We start from the raw sequence: 17,340 nt of genomic DNA on the forward strand, positions 1-17,340 counted from the left end.
AACGTAAGAGAGTGTTCGACGATTGAAAACAAGCAGTTCCAAAAAATCAAACCTGCAAGGCGTGTTATTCACCAGAAGGTGAGTCTTATATCAACAAAATTGGGAAACTAAAACACTGATCTCTTAAAATATCCACAGCAGAACCGTTGCATATTCAGTCGCATAACGGAGAAATGGCACTTTCCAATTGCAAATATTCACTGAACGGCTGCATTCACTTATAATTCCAGACCATTCCAAAGGCTCGGCTCTTGTTGATCTAAAAATCAATTATCTTATTGGGGAAAAACTCATCTATCAATTCTAAATAATAAGGTTTTAGCTCGTCAATATCATAAGTTTGGTCAACCTTTGAATACAAATCATAACTGTTAAATGCTTGCACAGCCTTTAACATTTCTTTGTCATGTTCATCCATTAGATAACTGTAAGCGTATTCTTGATGCCAGGGGTAAAATGAGTGATATCGTATCATTGCCAATGCTTCTATCGGTAATGTTGAATTGTTCTTGGCAACATGATACATATATTCATCATGTCCCCAACTTAACATAACTTTGTCCAATCCACAGTGTTTTGAATAAATACCATACTTGGTATTATATAAAGGATTCAAGAAATCAGGATTCTTAGCGAAACTATCTGGCAATATAATCCTTTTTGAAAACTTACAACCTACTGGGAAAGTATCTCCAACCACATCCCATTGACCTTTTGAATCAAAAAAATATAACAACTTACCCAAGTCATGAATTAGACCAACTAACTGAAACCATCTTGGTTTCCCATCTCTTCGTATAGCTTCTGCTGTTTGAATTGCATGATCTATTTGGGATAATTCCGTATCGGGATCAGAATCATCCAAAAGTTTATTTAATTTCTCTAGCCCTTCCCAAATTGACATCCTAGCTCTGGTTTTAGTTTTGAAATTTATTCGAGCTTGGATATTATATGCAACCGTTTGTTTTTCATGTTGCTCTTCATAAAATTGTTTAACTCGATCACAAGCTAATTCATATTGACGAAATGCTTTAGTATCTATATTCTTATAGTATTCAGAAGCAATATGCCAGTTTTCTTCAGCCTCGGCAGAAGTATCATGACCATCATCTTTGGAATGAGATGCGATTTCTTCCTCGATTGTATGCTGCTGAGATATTGTGGCTCCCATGGTTTGCCTTATTCGATTTACATTTAAGACATCATCATCTAATTTTTCCAATAGAATCCCTGAAAACTTTCGGTTTTTCTCGATCACGCTATTATGCTCATTCCTATACTCTTTTCGTATTTTCCCCGATTCGCTCTCTTTAGCTCCAGTCATATGTAGTTCTATTGTATATCTTTTGCCTGGAACGAGTTATGTGGGACAGGTATAGTTCGGATTTAAAAAAAAAAATTAAGAATGTAACACTACGACATTTCAAAATTTTGACAATGTCGTTGACAAACGACAAAAACACGTCATGACACGACACAACAATTGAGACACAGCAAGAATAAGGTAAGCTGGATAATAATTCCATATGACTCCCTACTCTTAACCTATGTATCTTAAATGATATTATCAAACTGCTTTATTGAAGATAAAAGTGATACGGCTTCGTTTGTCATAACCATTGTTAGAAATGTATATTTACTAATGGTACTCTGTTACATGTACATTCCCTGTAGCTTCTCCTGAAAGTGGGACCTGATTTCCTTCCTTTGTTGTTGTTGGGTCCGTTAATTTTCATTTATACTGCTTCTATAATCGAAATCTGGATGTGATGATTATTATTACCCTTTTTTATAATTTATAGCTACAATTTATCAGATTCAGTATAACCTTCCAAGTCTTCCAAATTAGGAAAATTGATTAGAAAAATGTCAATTAAGAATGATCTCTTGTTTTATTTTTCTTTGCCTTGTCATTCTGTTTATTTTATTTATCAATTAAATTCAAAACATTTAATAAGGATATTTAAAACCAAAGAGAGACAGAGTAACTGAATTATAAACAGTTGATTTTGAGAGGAAAGACATAATGGGAATAATCGCTTTCTTATTTGTCTATCTATTAGGAGGTGTTACACTCATTCCGGGGATACTTTGCCTCTTGATCTGTTTCCCTCGAAGGAAGGCGAAGCCATTCCATGGATTGCGATCAATTAATAACTTAAAGGCAGGAGAGATAGAAGAAACTAATGACTCAGGATTGGAAACTTATAGATCCGGTTGGATATTTGTCACTCGTGATTATCTAGATTCTGCGGATGAAATCAATTCACAAACTCAATCAATTACGGAATCAAATGATAACAAATCAGCATATAGTTCATTGTATAAATTAGTAAGCAAGGACCAACTGTCTTCAATCAGCAGATCAACTAGCGATATTACTTCTACTTATACCAGTGATATCACCAAAGAAGAACACCCTGAATCTAATCAATCCCAGCACGTTGCAAACCAAGAGAAAATTAGGTCATCACAACGGAAACATCGTTACTTTGCAATGTTAAAACATGGGAATCTATTCTTATACAAAGATGAAACTTTAAAGGATGTCAAACATGTAATTGTTCTTTCAACTTTTTTTGTTACCTTGTGGCCAAGAGGATTGACAGATGCTCAGTTATTCACAAAATATTCAGCCATTGCATTAATAAATGCCCATAAAATGACCACAACTTCCGAATCAGCCCCCAGAGGATCCTTTTTCATTTATTGTGATGTGAATTCAGATAAAGAAGATTGGTATTTTGCCTTGATTAGAGCTACAAAGGTAGAGAAAACCGAACTTCCATCTACATTGAACCCAGCCGTGCATGCAAAGACTTTACACTTTGACACAAAGGATATGATCAATTTAATCCAAACCTTATACAGCTCTGAAGGTCAATTGCAGACAAAATGGTTGAATGCGTTACTTGGAAGGATATTCCTCTCAATGAAGGGAACCAAAAAAATGGAGGACTATATTCATAAGAAGCTAAGTAAAAAATTAGATAAAATCAAGAAGCCAGGGTTCCTTGATAAGTTCCAAATCAGAAGCATATACCCTGGAGATGCTGCACCATTTTTAACCAAACCAAGTTTAAAAGAAATAAATCCTGATGGGACAGTAATATTGTCCGCCTACATTTCATATACTGGAGGATTATCCGTAACTATATCCACGAAAGCAAATATTAATTTAGGGGCAAAATTTACAAAGGGTGAAGTTGATGTAGTCTTGCGTGTAACTCTATGCAGATTCGAAGGACCTGTGTTAGTAAAAATCAAACCACCGCCAACTGGCCGAATTTGGTATAGTTATGAAATTGAACCAACCATGAATATCAAGATTGAACCTGTGATCAGTTCACGACAGATCACTTATAATCTTATTACCAATTATATGGAAAAGAAAATCAAAGAAGCAATTAAAGAGAGTTTGGTGTTACCTAATTGGGATGACATAACCTTCTATGAAACAACTGAAGAATTGTACAGGGCTGGTATATGGGATCCCAACAGGCATGATTTAAATGCTGAATCCAATTCAGGAAGCGTGACGACAAATAGCTCAGGAGCTGAAGATACAGGCAGCACTGATGGTTTCCCTCCCCTAACAGAAGATGACATCGAGGCTAAGTCAGAATTATCTGCAAAGCTTGCCAATTCCAAAACAAAATTAACAAACACGTTAACCGATTTGTCAAATAAAATGAAAAAGAAAAGCACATCTACGCTATCGAATCAAGCTAGTGAACCTGATGGGAAAGCCTTAAGAACCGATGGTGACAGCACCACGAACAATTCTATGGCAATGAATACCCTTAAGAAAATCGGGAAATGGTACTTTAAGGACGACAAAGCAAGAAAGGATGACACATATACCCCACCTGAGATGATACTGAGTCGAAGGCAACCTAGGAGACCTTCAAATGCATCATCAAGTCCCAACAATGAATTTAAGTATCACAAAAATGAGTCTAATTCCTTGCATCCATATAACGAACAAGAGAACAAAGTTCATAAAGTGCCGTCTTACGATTTCGGAAAACTCGATACTGGAGACGACGTGCACTCTCTGATATTTGCATCCCCTATTCATGTTCACCAAGAAGGTATCTCGGTAATGTCCGGCGACGATGCCTCAATAAGAAGTGAATTGTTGGTCAGCGAACCTACGGTTGGATTAACGCAACCCTCAAGGGCAAGAACTATAACGAGAAAACCTCCTCCAAAATCTCCGTTGCTTGAACCCAGTGAAACATTGAAGACAGAAACCGTTGGGGATGACTCAATTGGGAAAGACACCGAAAACCGGGATATGCCAACAACAAAACCACCGTTACCTCCGAGAGAGTCTACCGCACGAACGCCGCCCGCCTTGCCCCCAAGAGAAGTAAATACTTCCACTATGTCATTGAATGGAGAAAATGAAAATGCAGTCTCTGAAGAAGTCTCTATCTCAGGAAAATCAACTGAGGAGATTCACAGTTTGTAGGCACTAAAAATTTTGCGTAAATTGGATAGATATATATACATATATACATAAAACAACATTATATAATTGTAAATCAACTTCTAGATGTATGCAGACCATCCGGCATACATACATGCCAAATTATCAATAGAAGTTGCTTCCTGAATTAACACATCGACTTGACCATGAATATTCATAGGCAATCCCTCCTTTTCATTAATCAAACCTCTTATCTTTCGCCTAACCTTAGACAAATGAACTCCTGGTTTTTGTAAACTCTTCCAATCCAACAACGGATCGTACAATAATGTTTCTAAAATATTCATTAGAGGTTGTTCGTGTTCTCTTAATAAAGTACCAGTCACTTCACATGTAATTCTAAAGCTTCCATCAACTCCACAAATACCCATAGCATCTACCATATTCTGCGTAAGCCTGAATGGAACAATCTCCGGTGTTGGTAGAGTGGCACCTTTCTCAAACAAACAATCAAAATCAATATGTAGTACCGCTCCGCTTCGTTTGAAGAATAGAACATTTTCACAATGTCGATCTCCTAATCCAACTATATATCCAACCATTGACATAACGGCTGCAGTTCGAGTATACAAATTCCTCGCCATATACCACGCGCTTGGGTCAGCAAACTGGTCAATGAACCAACGATGCAAAACTGGAGGATTCGCCTGAACAATTTTGGTAAACAATTTGATTAATTCCTCTGTTGGATTTTTCTGACCTGCTTTTCTTGACGATTTAACTTGTTTCTGAGCTTCGTTTATTTTGTGAAATAACTTATGTTCATGTATCATTTTCCCCATCCTTTTCCTTTGTTCTGATATTATTCCTTTCATGGTTTGGACATCTGCAACGAACTCGATAACCCCTTTGTCTTCAGCCAATGGCATCACAACATAATTAGGAACATATAAGTTCCTCTTCCTGGCCTCGGTGCTATTGCGGAGGATTCTATTTACCATAGTAGTGAACTCCACTACTTTGGCATCCTTACGGGTATCATCTCTTTTCAACATTAATCTATAGGCGCAGCTGTCTGATCCTCGTACTGTAACCTGCCTTGGCATTTGCAAGGAGACGAAAATATTCACATTATCATCAAATCCATCAAAGGTAATCGAAGCTGATTTAGGGAACGCTTGATGATGGACGTCGTTGTTGTTACTGGGTAGTCTGATTTCAAGATTTGACCTCACTGGGATAACTAGAGAATCAAAACTCTTCATCAAATTTAAAACCTTGAAATCCTTTTCTAGTGAGAGGGTTCTAGGTTTCGACGATTTGGAAATCTTGACAGACGCAATGTTAATCAAGGTTGAAAACAATTCTTTTGCATTTTCAATGACGCCGGCCTGGGGAGTACTGGATTCCACAACGTGTCGGAGAATTACATTAATTCTTTCTTTTCTCTTAGAATCATTCGATTTTTCATGTGACAATACATACCACAAAGCATGTTGTGGGTACTCCTTGATAATTTGAATCACAATGGTTGCCAATATTTCATATGAAGCCTGATGCTGGTGAACAATACGTGATAAAATCTGGGTAAATGCAGTATACCAAACATAAGTAGGAATGCTCTTCAATCCAGCCTTAATGTCGTCTATAATCTGATTTCGTTTTCTGTCAGCATCTTTCCCTCTATCTCTCTGCGCAAAATCCAACCATATAGTAATTAACTTAGGTAATGCCTCAAATATAAAGGAGCGGCCAGCAGCAAGGGCTTTGATAAAATGCCTTACGGTTTGTTGCTCATAGCTCCCAGAGGGGTCTTTCGCTGATTCCATGACTTTGCTATAGTACTTTCCTAAATCATAGTATGGCTTTTCCCACAGTATGTCGAGCTGAATTGCTTTATTATATTCTGTGATTATCTGCTGTGCCGATAAATGATTCGATTCGTCTAACCACTGTGCCAATTGAAGCTGGACCCGAGAGTCCCCGTTTCCATTAAGATTATCTTCGATAATAATTTCCGATAATGACTTAATTGCTTCAGATTGTTTTCCTTGTGCCCATAACAACTTCGAATATTCAATATTTGCGCCGGAAGCTTCCAATGACATAGCTTGTACAATTGATTTCGTGGCTATATCTAACCGATTATGCTTTCTTGCAAGGGATGATTCGTATAATAAGTTTTCTGAGATCTTTACATTATCGTTCTTTATTTTGTGACCAGCATTGTGAAATGTCAAAATCTTCCACTGAGCATCAAAGTCTTGATCCACATTACTCAAACGAGCCTTCAAAATTAAGTCTTTCTCCCTTGGCAGATAATTGTCAGATACAATTAACGATAAATCGTGAATTGCGTGCAACTGATTCATTAAAACTATGTTTCTATTAAAATTTGATGATACAGACGGCACCAAAGAATTCCCTATAACACCATAAATATTTCCAAGTGAGTTCTCAAATTCAAGTTTATTTGAATAGTATAGCGATTTTAGACTTTTAGCTAATTCATAAGTCACAAGCGTTCCAACATCAACAGGGTTACCTATTGAATTAGTTACCATTAACCATTTCTCTATTTGAGATATATCCCCTAAGTAGACAGAAGATTTCAAACCAACAAGAGCCCAGTCTAATGGAATTGAAGATAAATCCCTAACATCAATTCTTTCTGACAAAGCTGATAAGACTTCATCATACAATCCATGTTCACTTAATGATTTCAATAATTTGGTATTATTCTCGATTGCCTCCTGCTTATCATTAACGGAACTTAGAGCAATGAACGACTCATGCGCTAAGCTCCAGCTATCACTGTATTGGAAGGTTGACAATTTTTCTTTTAAGTTGTTGGTAGAAAATAATTTTAGTACACCATTCAACGCATCATAATCATTGATATTACAATACATTGATTGCAAAGTAGTTGCAACATTTAAATTATCCAACTTGAATGTGTCACTTACTTTTCCATTTCGATAACATCTTTCCAAATATAAAATTGTTCTTTCATATGAGTCACATTCCGCTGATTTAATAGCAATCAAATCCATTGGGATACATTCTAAGAATTCGTTCACATACTTTATATTCTCTTTTAGACGATTTAGGTGATGTGGCTCTGACGAGTTGTTGGAGAGATACTGAGTGGCAGCAGAAACCCATTCGTTGAAATAGTCCAAAACCATGAAAACAGTATGAATGCAAGATTTCACCAGCTCCATTCTGTCGGATGTCGTTGAACTGAAATCTGTGCTTAACATGTGCAAGAACTCCAGCTTTATATCCTTAATTGCCGATTGATTTCCATTTATTATGTGACTGAGTGCAATGTATTTTAGAATGTATTGACAAATAGATACATCTTGATCCCGAATTAAGTTGGAGCAAGTTTGGAATATCGACTCTTTTGAATTTGACTCGAGTCCATCATCCTCAAAAACAGTTATATATGGTCGTTTGAGTAACTCAAGAGTTATATCAACTAGCCAGGATTCATATTTGATACTCAATTTAAAGTAAGGGAAAGTTAGGGGCTCGTATTTAGGGATTGGTCCAACATATCTGGAAGTTAATAAAGGCGCTAAAGTGGATTTTGCCGTATCGCTAAACCTGTTCCACACAGCAATTGAACCACTGTTCGACTGGATCTTATTTTCTAATACTCTGGAGTCTAAGGTCATAATCTTTAAAAAGTTTTGCATTGCATAAACAGAAAAGAGTTGCCTTGCTGGATCATTAGACGCCCAAAAACCTTTCAATATTTCCCCCTCAATCAAGTCTACTAAAAAGTCAACATTTTCACGAACATTCTTAAAATCATGAATCACAACGATCGAGTGCCTCACTGCTTTGAAATTGAACTTGCTTGAATCCAAACTTCCAATGACTGCCAAAACTTTCGCGCAATCGGTAGATATCTCTATGTTCTTATTTTTAAACTTTGAAGCTATATCTAGAATGGTTCGCACTAGATTTGTGAGCGCTAATGCTAAGCTTGGTTCCTTAAAATACTCCTCTTGACACCTTATTTGGTATTCTTTACAGTAGTTTAATAAATCAAACAATCCTTGTTTCACAACGTATTCATTACTTGTTGATAACCTCCGATTAAATTCTTGAAAAATTGTTAGCCTAGACAACGGTTTTATATTTCTAAAGCGCTTTATTAAATTATACTCCTGAATATATGCCAAGAAGGGAATAGATAAAAAATATAAGGAGAATCGATTGAACTTGTCTTTAATCGCATCATAAATTTTCTTTAGGATCTCAATGGCAATTGATCTCGATTTGGAGCCGAATGTTTGGAATTTTTGAAAAACTAATGAAATTATAATATCAATCAATGAAATTAAGTGGATAGAAGGCAATTCTTGGACTAATGCATTCCAACACCTTAATGCCAAATACTGAAAATCAACAGTCTCCAAACTTGCTTGTAAACAGGTGGAAATCTGACCCAAAGCAGCAGTTACAGCATTGATATTCCTTTGTATTAAAAACTCCATTGCTCTCAAAGATCTGGTCTTCTCTATGAACGGCTTGCTATCTCTTATACGGTGTACACTCTCACTAAACTTCTGAACTAAACCAAGCACATATTCACCTAGGATATATTCAAATCTCATTGGGGACGATATATTCCCTTGTGAAACATTACTTCTTTCTTTGAACGCGATCTTGGAGACAAACTCTAATGCACTCTGTATATTCTGAATGTTCGTAATCTTATTACTATCATCACTGATTTGTATTTGCAAAAGGATATACCAAATGACATCACCAATCTTGGTAAATAAATCTTCTAAGTTTACCAATCGATATTTAGGACAAACATTACTCAATACATTCATTATGTGTCCTTCATTTATTGTCGTATCCTTAACTAAGTAGATTGCAAGTATTCTCGACAAATTCTTGGATACTAAATCCATTTTAGAAGTATTCGATGCGTCAGCTATTTCTTGTATTAAATCATGTTTGTAATATTCCAATAATGTAGGCGTTGTATAATCCTTGGTTCTATTCAAAAAGAACTTCTTCGTTATCCCTAATAGCTCAGTAATCTTAGAGAACATTTGTGGGTTTTTGAGAATGTCCTCCGCCGTGCTCATAATATATGGTGATAGCAACTTGTACGGTGTCAATGATTTTGCTGCTGCTATCTGAATAATCCCATTGTAAACATAATTTACGTGTTGTTCATTTTCCACGCCAAATAAACCTATCAACTTGATAAACAATGCACATAGTTGATCTCCTTGTGTCACAGTAGCTAGTTCGACCAAAGCCTTAATTGTGGATTCACCAAAGTGACGACGACGATGTTCACTAGTAAAATCAATATGACTTATTCTGGAGATAATAATGCTGAATGTTTCCTCTAAAATTTCATCATCTGTAGATTGAATAAGATACAAAGGCAAGATTCTTGTCACTAGCATTCTCGCGTCCCTATTGTTATCAGTTGCTAATACATCAAGAAGGAAATTCAATAGGTGATCATTCTTCGAATTTCCTATTGGCGGGGAATAGCTTGCAAATAAATTGAATACTAACAACAAGAAATTACAACATAACAACTGGTTATTCTTTAAAACTTTCAGCTTCGCCATTAAAAAATACTTGACAACTATCTCCCTATACATGATTGATATTTCACTGATTTCAGATATACTGGGTCTTTTGGGATCAACATTTTCGTAGTAATTCTTGTTTAGTGGATTGCTACCACACTTGATGCACTCATTAACTTGACAATTGTAATCTCCACTAACAATACAGGGGAAATGACTCAAAGAAGAGATTAATGTATGCAATGTGTATTCTGGAGCTAAACATTGATTTTTCAAATCGTCAGTCGTTAGTTTCCTTATGTAATTTATCCACTCAGAATAATTAATATCGTTTCCACTGACATATCCCCCGGAGCTTGAATTATGTGGGAATTTCAAATCTGGTTGGTCAACTATGAAGTCTAATAAATCCAACAGTTGTTTCGTGGACAAGGATTTATCATTCAATTCTTGGATTTCCAATCGAACAGACTCCAATTGAATATCTTGAAATGGTGCTGTTATGAATTCATTTAAATTACTAGTTTGATACTTCAACGTAACCACGCTATCTGATTCATCTAAATTATTATAGTAATTGATTATGTGCAATGATTTCAAAACGGAATTTGGCATACTATTGCTCTCCACGTTGTTCAACCTCTCGATCAACTTGTCGATATTAAAGTGGCTTACAAAGCTCTCGGATATTTCTTTCTGAAGGCATAACTTATATAGCTTTAGTAATGCGATTGAAATTGACTGGTTTAAACTGGTAAGATCTTTATTGTATCTGGACTCAAGGTACTCTAACATCCAATTTAACAACAACGAAATTTGATTCCAAGTTACCAACTTATTCAGAACAAGGTTATTAATTTGATTTAGTACAATAATGGAATTCAAGCTATCAAATAACGGGTATTCAGAAATTGCAAATTCATTGAGAATGAACCAGAATTTTCGGGCAATGCTTTCGAATTTCAATTGATAATTAACTAAATTGATTAGCAATTTTTGTGATAGATCATAATCATTGACAATTGTATATAAGTGTATTCCAATAATCAACCTGTTGTTATAACCTTCTTGTAGTACAGTAGCTGACGATAAATTTTCCAAGCAAAAGGCTAAATGTCCTTCTATCATTTTGAGTAGCTTGTTGCGAATTAATTTAATAAATTTAAAGTTATGTAACTTTGAGCAAATTAGATTGATGACATTAATTACAAATGATTTCAATTGATTAAGGATTTCGATTTTAGTTACAAATTTTGGTAATTCATCAACAACAAATTGAATAGACCAATCAAATAGCATGATCACCGAACCTGGATGAAAATCTTTTGGGACATAAATGGATTTAATTTCATTATAATCGAGCTGAACATTAAGCAAGTGAAGTCGTTTAGTAAGAACAAGTTCTAACGTTTGTAATAGGCGAAATATTAATTTATCATTGGAATCATTATTTGCAATTGCTAATTTATCCTTAGTAAAGCCAAATAGAAATAGTATCAACTTTTTAAAATCTGTCTGTTGATCATCTATGTTAGATTCAACATCATTTAGGAATTGAACTAATTCTGAAGAACTGATTGACGTCATATCATAATATACTTCATCAAGATGAGTTGCTACTTACATGAAGAATTCGAGCTACCTTTTTTTACAACCAGAACGCGTCTCGGAAAATACAAGATCTTGATTACGTAATCTAAGTTTTATTGGTTTATGGAGGTTTCTATTAAATTATACATTATCAACCTATATAAGCCACATTTTCGACATGATCCAGAAGATTCCTGGAATTTCAATGCAATCAATGAGTTTCAAAAGTATTTTATCACCGCTTAGCTGTAAGTCTATAGGAAGATAGTAAGAACAGGTGCCTTTGGAAAAGGTATCATCTTGACAACACCAGACTTTCTCTATTGTCCATAGTTGATAGGTCTTTTGAATAACAAGATATGAGGTTCAGGAGCATGTGTTTCATAATGTACCCAACCTAAACTTTGAGTAATACCTAACCCTCTCCATTCCTCTTCTAATAAAATTCGTAATGTCCCAGTATCTGAATTAAAATAATCTTGGGGAATACATTTTAACATATTTTTAGGTAGCATTACATGCCTATATTCATTGACATCATCATTATATCTTGGACTGTAATGGATCATATCTTGAAATTCTAATACTTTCGCTCTTTCCGAATCGGTTAAGTATCTAGGTTTAGTCATTTCTCCTTATAGTTTGTTTAACTTTTGTTTATTTCAATAAAAAAAATGTAACGGAAGTTTTTGCAGTGATTGACGATAGTTGGTTGTGTTCTATATAATATCTAAATGAAGTAACAGGATGTGTTCCTTATACATATGATGAAGAATAATTTAACTCAAATAAAAATGAACTCAATGGAAGAAAAATAAAAAATCTTTTTTTTTGGCTTCAGTACCACCACCACCATGAACCATCACCAACTCATACCACCATTAACAATCCAGAACAACACTTTTTGTAAATCAGTTCAGTATGAGAATTATAAAAATTGTAAATGCTATTAAATTCAGGTAATACATAGTTTCTGAAAAAGATCCATTAAGTATAACCCTGCTCTGAATGCGTAAATGTAGATTTTCATTCTAGGATTGATTTAATTTTCCTCCTCCCCACGTCTTTTGTATTGTATACATTTACTTGGGGCTAAATTTAAGAACATCTAAACGATTTATATGCAGTAATTAGTATAGTTACAATGTGTAATGAATGTCTTGAATTTGATATTGATTATTTGAGAAAATCTAAAATGATATGCTCCCAAATCTTTGTGTTGTTTTACTTTTGTTAGATTTGTAGTACCTGGGCTTGCGTCTCGCTTGTGTTCTTTTATTATCAAACAGTGAATAAAAATACGGGGTTAACTTAGAACCAGACTGTGGCTACCATATTCCCCCTACAAAAAAAAAGAATCCAACCTTAGAAAAAAAAGGACGTTACATCTCGGTTAAATCACGTTGTCTAGATTCTAGAGCCTCCCCTGTAACCAAGAAGCTGGTTAGTTCATTAGATATGGCACGTCATAATGGTTTGGTAGTATGTGCCTCATCGTTCTCAACTATAGATAAACAATATTCTCAGTTTGAACAGAACTTCAAGTTATTGTATTTGATTAATGATAATCAGGACTTATTTGAAAACTCATTAGATTATCTATTGAATAAAGATCCAAACTGGAATAGATATACAATCATTCAAACACCAACACCCGTGAAAGATCATAAAGTGGAATATGTTTTTGAGTTCCATGAAGTAGTATCAAAACCAGAACTTACAAACAAAGATATCAATTTTTATATGATTATAGATCTGACGATTATAAATTCCATTGAAAATTGGCATAAATTTAATAAATTTAAACGGAAATTTAAGGATTATTCATTAGCTTTAAAATTATCAAATGAAGATGATCAAATAAATAAACAATACTTAGATCTTTGGTTAACTGAAGCGATTTCTTTTATTTATGTTCCTAATAAAATTAAAAGTTTTGAATTCTTTAAAATATTTCAATTCAAAAGTATACCTATCCCATTATTAATAATGGAAAATGCGAAGGATCATGAGCAAGTTTGTTTAATAAAGTCCCAACATAGAGCAAGTCCACAATTTTATTTGAAACCATTACAACCTTTGGTTGAAAACTTGCTGATTGGGATCTATAAGCAATTTGAAAAGGATCAAACCAAATATAACCAATTTGCTGAAGCTTTTGAATTGGCAATAAATGATTTATTACTCAAAAAAATCCCCACAATTAAAATATTGTTAATTGGACCTGGAAATGGTAAACTTTTGACCAAGTTATGGAATATAATCAAAACAAATCTTGATAAATTTGAAATTGATGCAATTGAAAAAAATCCAATATGTATAGGTGATTTGAAGGATAAAAACAAAAAGCTATGGAAAAGTAAGATTCAATTAGTTGAAGATGATTTACGAAATCTACCAGGTTCTGAAGGTGATTATAACCTTGTCATTTCAGAATTATTGGGATCTTTTGGTGATAATGAATTATGTCCTGAGATTCTTGCACAATTCAACCAACCTAAGCCTGATTTAATCATGATACCTGGTGATTATACATCATATCTTCAGCCAATTTTTACTCCGGTCAAATTAAATACAATTGCCTTAATCAAATTGACAAATTATTATCCAAATAGTGATCCTCAACCAGTTTGGGAATGGCAACATCCCGAGCCTCATTTCCAATCCACAAAATCTAAAAAATTAACATTTATTAATAGGTATGGTTATAAAGTCTCTGGGTTTTTAGGTTGGTTCAATTGTACATTATATGGTCATATTAATATTCAAATCCATGATGATCAAGCAAAAGATTATTGTAAATCTTGGTTTCCGATATATTTCCCGGTAAAACCAAAACATGTCAAACCAGGAGACAATTTAGTTGTTGAGTTTCATAGAAAGAAACGTGATGATTTAATTTGGTACGAGTATGAATTCCAAGGAAAATTGTATAATCAGAATGGATGTGACTATTTAATGCATTTATCTTGATAGAATTATATAGACAATTAGAGTTTTTATCTAGTATTGAGGATTCTGTTTTCTATCGTTCCCTGTCCTTTCCCGTGAAGTCTGGCCATGTCTATGCATACTGGAACTATGCATAAGCGGCTGCTCTCTTTCCTTGTCACGATGTGATTTTGAAGTGGATCCATGAGGCTTTGAATGGCTACTCCTATGACTCCTTCGTCCATCTGAACTAGTGTCTCGACTTGACCTATGTCTTCTGTGACGGTCCGAGTGTTCACCTTCGTGCCTTTCTTTTCTGTCTTCTTTATGTGATGAACCATGGGTTGATCGATCACGCGAATGAGAACTTTCGTTATGCTTCTTCCTATGCTTCAATTCTCTGGAATCTGAATCTCCATCTTCATGCTTTCTCTTTAATGTCGACCGTTGTACCTGTTTCTGTTGAAGTTTTATCTTCATTAATGGATCATCTAAGGAATGATTAACATTCTTTGCTTTCACCCCATTTCCCATCCCAATAATTTTATTTATTCTGTCACTTTGAGAATCTTTTACTTTTGTTTTAGCAAATGATTGACTAGCATTTAACATTGTTTCAATTTTCTCCTTTCCTTCATTAAATTCTAAATTACTTTCAATAAATCCACTCTCATTTTTAGTTTCTTCTTCCTCTTGTTGATTTTCAAATGGGACATCATCATACATCCAATTTAACTTAGATAGCTTTAGTTTTTGAGACTTGTTGAGTTCTTCAAGTTTGAAATTATCACCATATTGTAATTTTAATAAATCAATATATTCTTGTTCTGATTTAAATTCTTGATTCAATTCTTTGATTTTTTTAAATTCATCTAACTTTTCTTGTTCTTGTTGCCAAACCTTCTGTTGGTTCTTGACAAGTTGTGGATTCCAGGACTTCTTTAAGTTCAAATCACCTGCCATTATTATTTAAATCTCTCTATGGGGTTTTTACTTTTGATAGATAACAGAAGGATTGTAAAGTGAATAAAAAAATGGCAGCCAAAAAAAAAAATTGGGATGTCATTGCCATTTGGTGTTATACGCTAAATGGATATTTATAAAGAAAGAAAGAGAAAGAGGGATTAAATAGGGAAATAGCATATTGAGCTAATCGTAATCTACGTAAAATCAATTCAAAATTTGTGTATAGATTCAAACAAATAGTAAGAGGTAGCTATTTAAAAGATCTCTTTCTACTTTCCCTTTCTCGAATTGGGTCAAGCAAGCAGAGATTTTTAGTAACAACTGGGGGGGGCTAAACAAAAAAATATAACATAACTATAAAGAGATAAGAAAGAGTTTACTCTCTTGCCTTTTCTCTAAATGATCACAAGTTTTGACTGTATCTTCTTTGCCACAATAAAACAATAGCAACAAGAATATATATCAAATATAATTGGATTTATTTCTAAAGCTTAGAAACCATGGATCTTGATGTTCTTTTTTGGTAATTGTAATTGAGTAGTTAAGAATTCACTAACTTTAACTCTTTGATCCCCTTGTAATTGAATAACTTCACCTAATTCATCATCCTTAACAATATTACCATTACAGGCAAAATCTTTCTTTAAAACTTTTAATATTTTCTTTAAATCATATTCATTTGGAACACCTTGGACAGTAGTTAAAGTCTTTCTACCGTTACGTTGTTGAATACGAATATGGATATAGTTAGTTGGTTGAGCTTCTGAATCACCAGTGTCGGCGAATGGATCAAATGCGGTTAAGTTTTGGATAGTTGACATAAAATGATATAAAAAAAAAACGTTGTTGTTGTTGGTTTATTTCCTTTTTCTTCTTGTTGGTGTTTCCTAAAGGGTTAACTGATGGGTATTACCTGGTTTGGAGGGGTAAGTATTTGGAAGTGAAGTAAAAAAGTTGTTGACTTATTAAAATAGAAAGAAAGAAAGGAGGAGTGTGTTAAAAGTCCCAAAAAAAAAAATTGTTTGGTGAGTGAGTGAGTGAGTGAGAAGAGTGAGAAGATGGGAAGATGGAAGATGCTCATTCTTTTTTTTTTTTTTGGTTTGCTTTTTTTTTAGCTTCCTTATTTTATTTTTAACCATGCCAAAAAAAATATGAAACAAGAAGAAAAATTTCTTTTAACCCAAAAAAAACAATGAAAAAAAAAAAACCGCTCTTGGCACGTGACTATGAATCTTCAATTCAATAGTGATGATGACAATCTTCATCGAATCCCCTATCTCACTTGTTATAAATAGAAGCCAGCTCAAAAGCTTTAATAATTCGACAGTGCACTTCATAGCTAAGAAAAATTTCACCCAGTTGTGAGTAAGCAAGAATGTCAACAATCGTACTTACTTCCATAAATCTATGGTTGCAAAAAATCCCTGTCAGGTTTAGAATTAGCCTCTGAAGGAAATCCTTTTTGTAAACTTCTTTTTGTGCGTTTGCCAATCCCGCAAATAGGTACTTCCATGAGCAGTATTGCAACTTTATGTTAGTCAAATTGATAGATCAGGGCCTACTTCGAATACAGTTCATGGTTCATTTACATTGTTAACATGAAGAAGCTTAACAAAATATGAAATTCAAAAGCTCCCATTGGGGAGGCCCCATAAACTTAGGAAATACAAGAATTCTTTTGTGGTTGTTAGCTTTGTTACAAATTTACAAACCCCTCTTTTCAAATACGCCTTAGTTTTGTTTTGTGTATGAATTTTTTGTGGTTGTGTAACTTATAATAGTACAGTATGTAAAAATTCATTCAAATTTGGTTGCAAATTTTTTGTGGTTGCAAAAAAA

General features: G+C 34.2%; 7 protein-coding genes across 7 annotated transcripts; 2 read left to right on the top strand and 5 right to left on the bottom strand. All coding sequences in view use genetic code 12, as the record gives it.

Moving 5' to 3' along the window:
- Positions 1-259: 259 nt before the first annotated feature.
- On the bottom strand, positions 260-1,324 carry J8A68_002205 (uncharacterized protein; the record flags this gene model as incomplete). The annotated part of the gene is made up of 1 exon (XM_049405931.1): positions 260-1,324. One exon carries the CDS (start codon positions 1,322-1,324, stop codon positions 260-262), a length of 1,065 nt encoding a protein of 354 aa, XP_049264522.1.
- A 234-nt stretch (positions 1,325-1,558) lies between these two features.
- On the top strand, positions 1,559-4,477 carry J8A68_002206 (uncharacterized protein; the record flags this gene model as incomplete). The annotated part of the gene is made up of 2 exons (XM_049405933.1): positions 1,559-1,621; positions 2,123-4,477. 2 exons carry the CDS (start codon positions 1,559-1,561, stop codon positions 4,475-4,477), a joined length of 2,418 nt encoding a protein of 805 aa, XP_049264523.1.
- Positions 4,478-4,557: 80 nt separating this feature from the next.
- MEC1 (protein kinase) lies at positions 4,558-11,601 on the bottom strand (the record flags this gene model as incomplete). The annotated part of the gene is made up of 1 exon (XM_049405934.1): positions 4,558-11,601. The coding sequence occupies one exon, from the start codon at positions 11,599-11,601 to the stop codon at positions 4,558-4,560; it is 7,044 nt and encodes a 2,347-aa protein (XP_049264524.1).
- Positions 11,602-11,924: 323 nt separating this feature from the next.
- Positions 11,925-12,233, bottom strand: CKS1 (cyclin-dependent protein kinase regulatory subunit; the record flags this gene model as incomplete). Its single annotated transcript, XM_049405935.1, has 1 exon — positions 11,925-12,233. The coding sequence occupies one exon, from the start codon at positions 12,231-12,233 to the stop codon at positions 11,925-11,927; it is 309 nt and encodes a 102-aa protein (XP_049264525.1).
- An 829-nt stretch (positions 12,234-13,062) lies between these two features.
- J8A68_002209 (uncharacterized protein) lies at positions 13,063-14,577 on the top strand (the record flags this gene model as incomplete). Its single annotated transcript, XM_049405936.1, has 1 exon — positions 13,063-14,577. The coding sequence occupies one exon, from the start codon at positions 13,063-13,065 to the stop codon at positions 14,575-14,577; it is 1,515 nt and encodes a 504-aa protein (XP_049264526.1).
- A 30-nt stretch (positions 14,578-14,607) lies between these two features.
- On the bottom strand, positions 14,608-15,498 carry J8A68_002210 (U2-type spliceosomal complex subunit; the record flags this gene model as incomplete). The annotated part of the gene is made up of 1 exon (XM_049405937.1): positions 14,608-15,498. The coding sequence occupies one exon, from the start codon at positions 15,496-15,498 to the stop codon at positions 14,608-14,610; it is 891 nt and encodes a 296-aa protein (XP_049264527.1).
- Positions 15,499-15,992: 494 nt separating this feature from the next.
- On the bottom strand, positions 15,993-16,322 carry SUI1 (translation initiation factor eIF1; the record flags this gene model as incomplete). Its single annotated transcript, XM_049405938.1, has 1 exon — positions 15,993-16,322. The coding sequence occupies one exon, from the start codon at positions 16,320-16,322 to the stop codon at positions 15,993-15,995; it is 330 nt and encodes a 109-aa protein (XP_049264528.1).
- Positions 16,323-17,340: the final 1,018 nt, after the last annotated feature.

This window comes from Hemisphaericaspora subhashii (assembly GCF_019202705.1).
Source record: "Hemisphaericaspora subhashii strain CBS 10753 chromosome Unknown scaffold93, whole genome shotgun sequence".
NCBI lineage: Eukaryota > Fungi > Ascomycota > Pichiomycetes > Serinales > Debaryomycetaceae > Hemisphaericaspora > Hemisphaericaspora subhashii.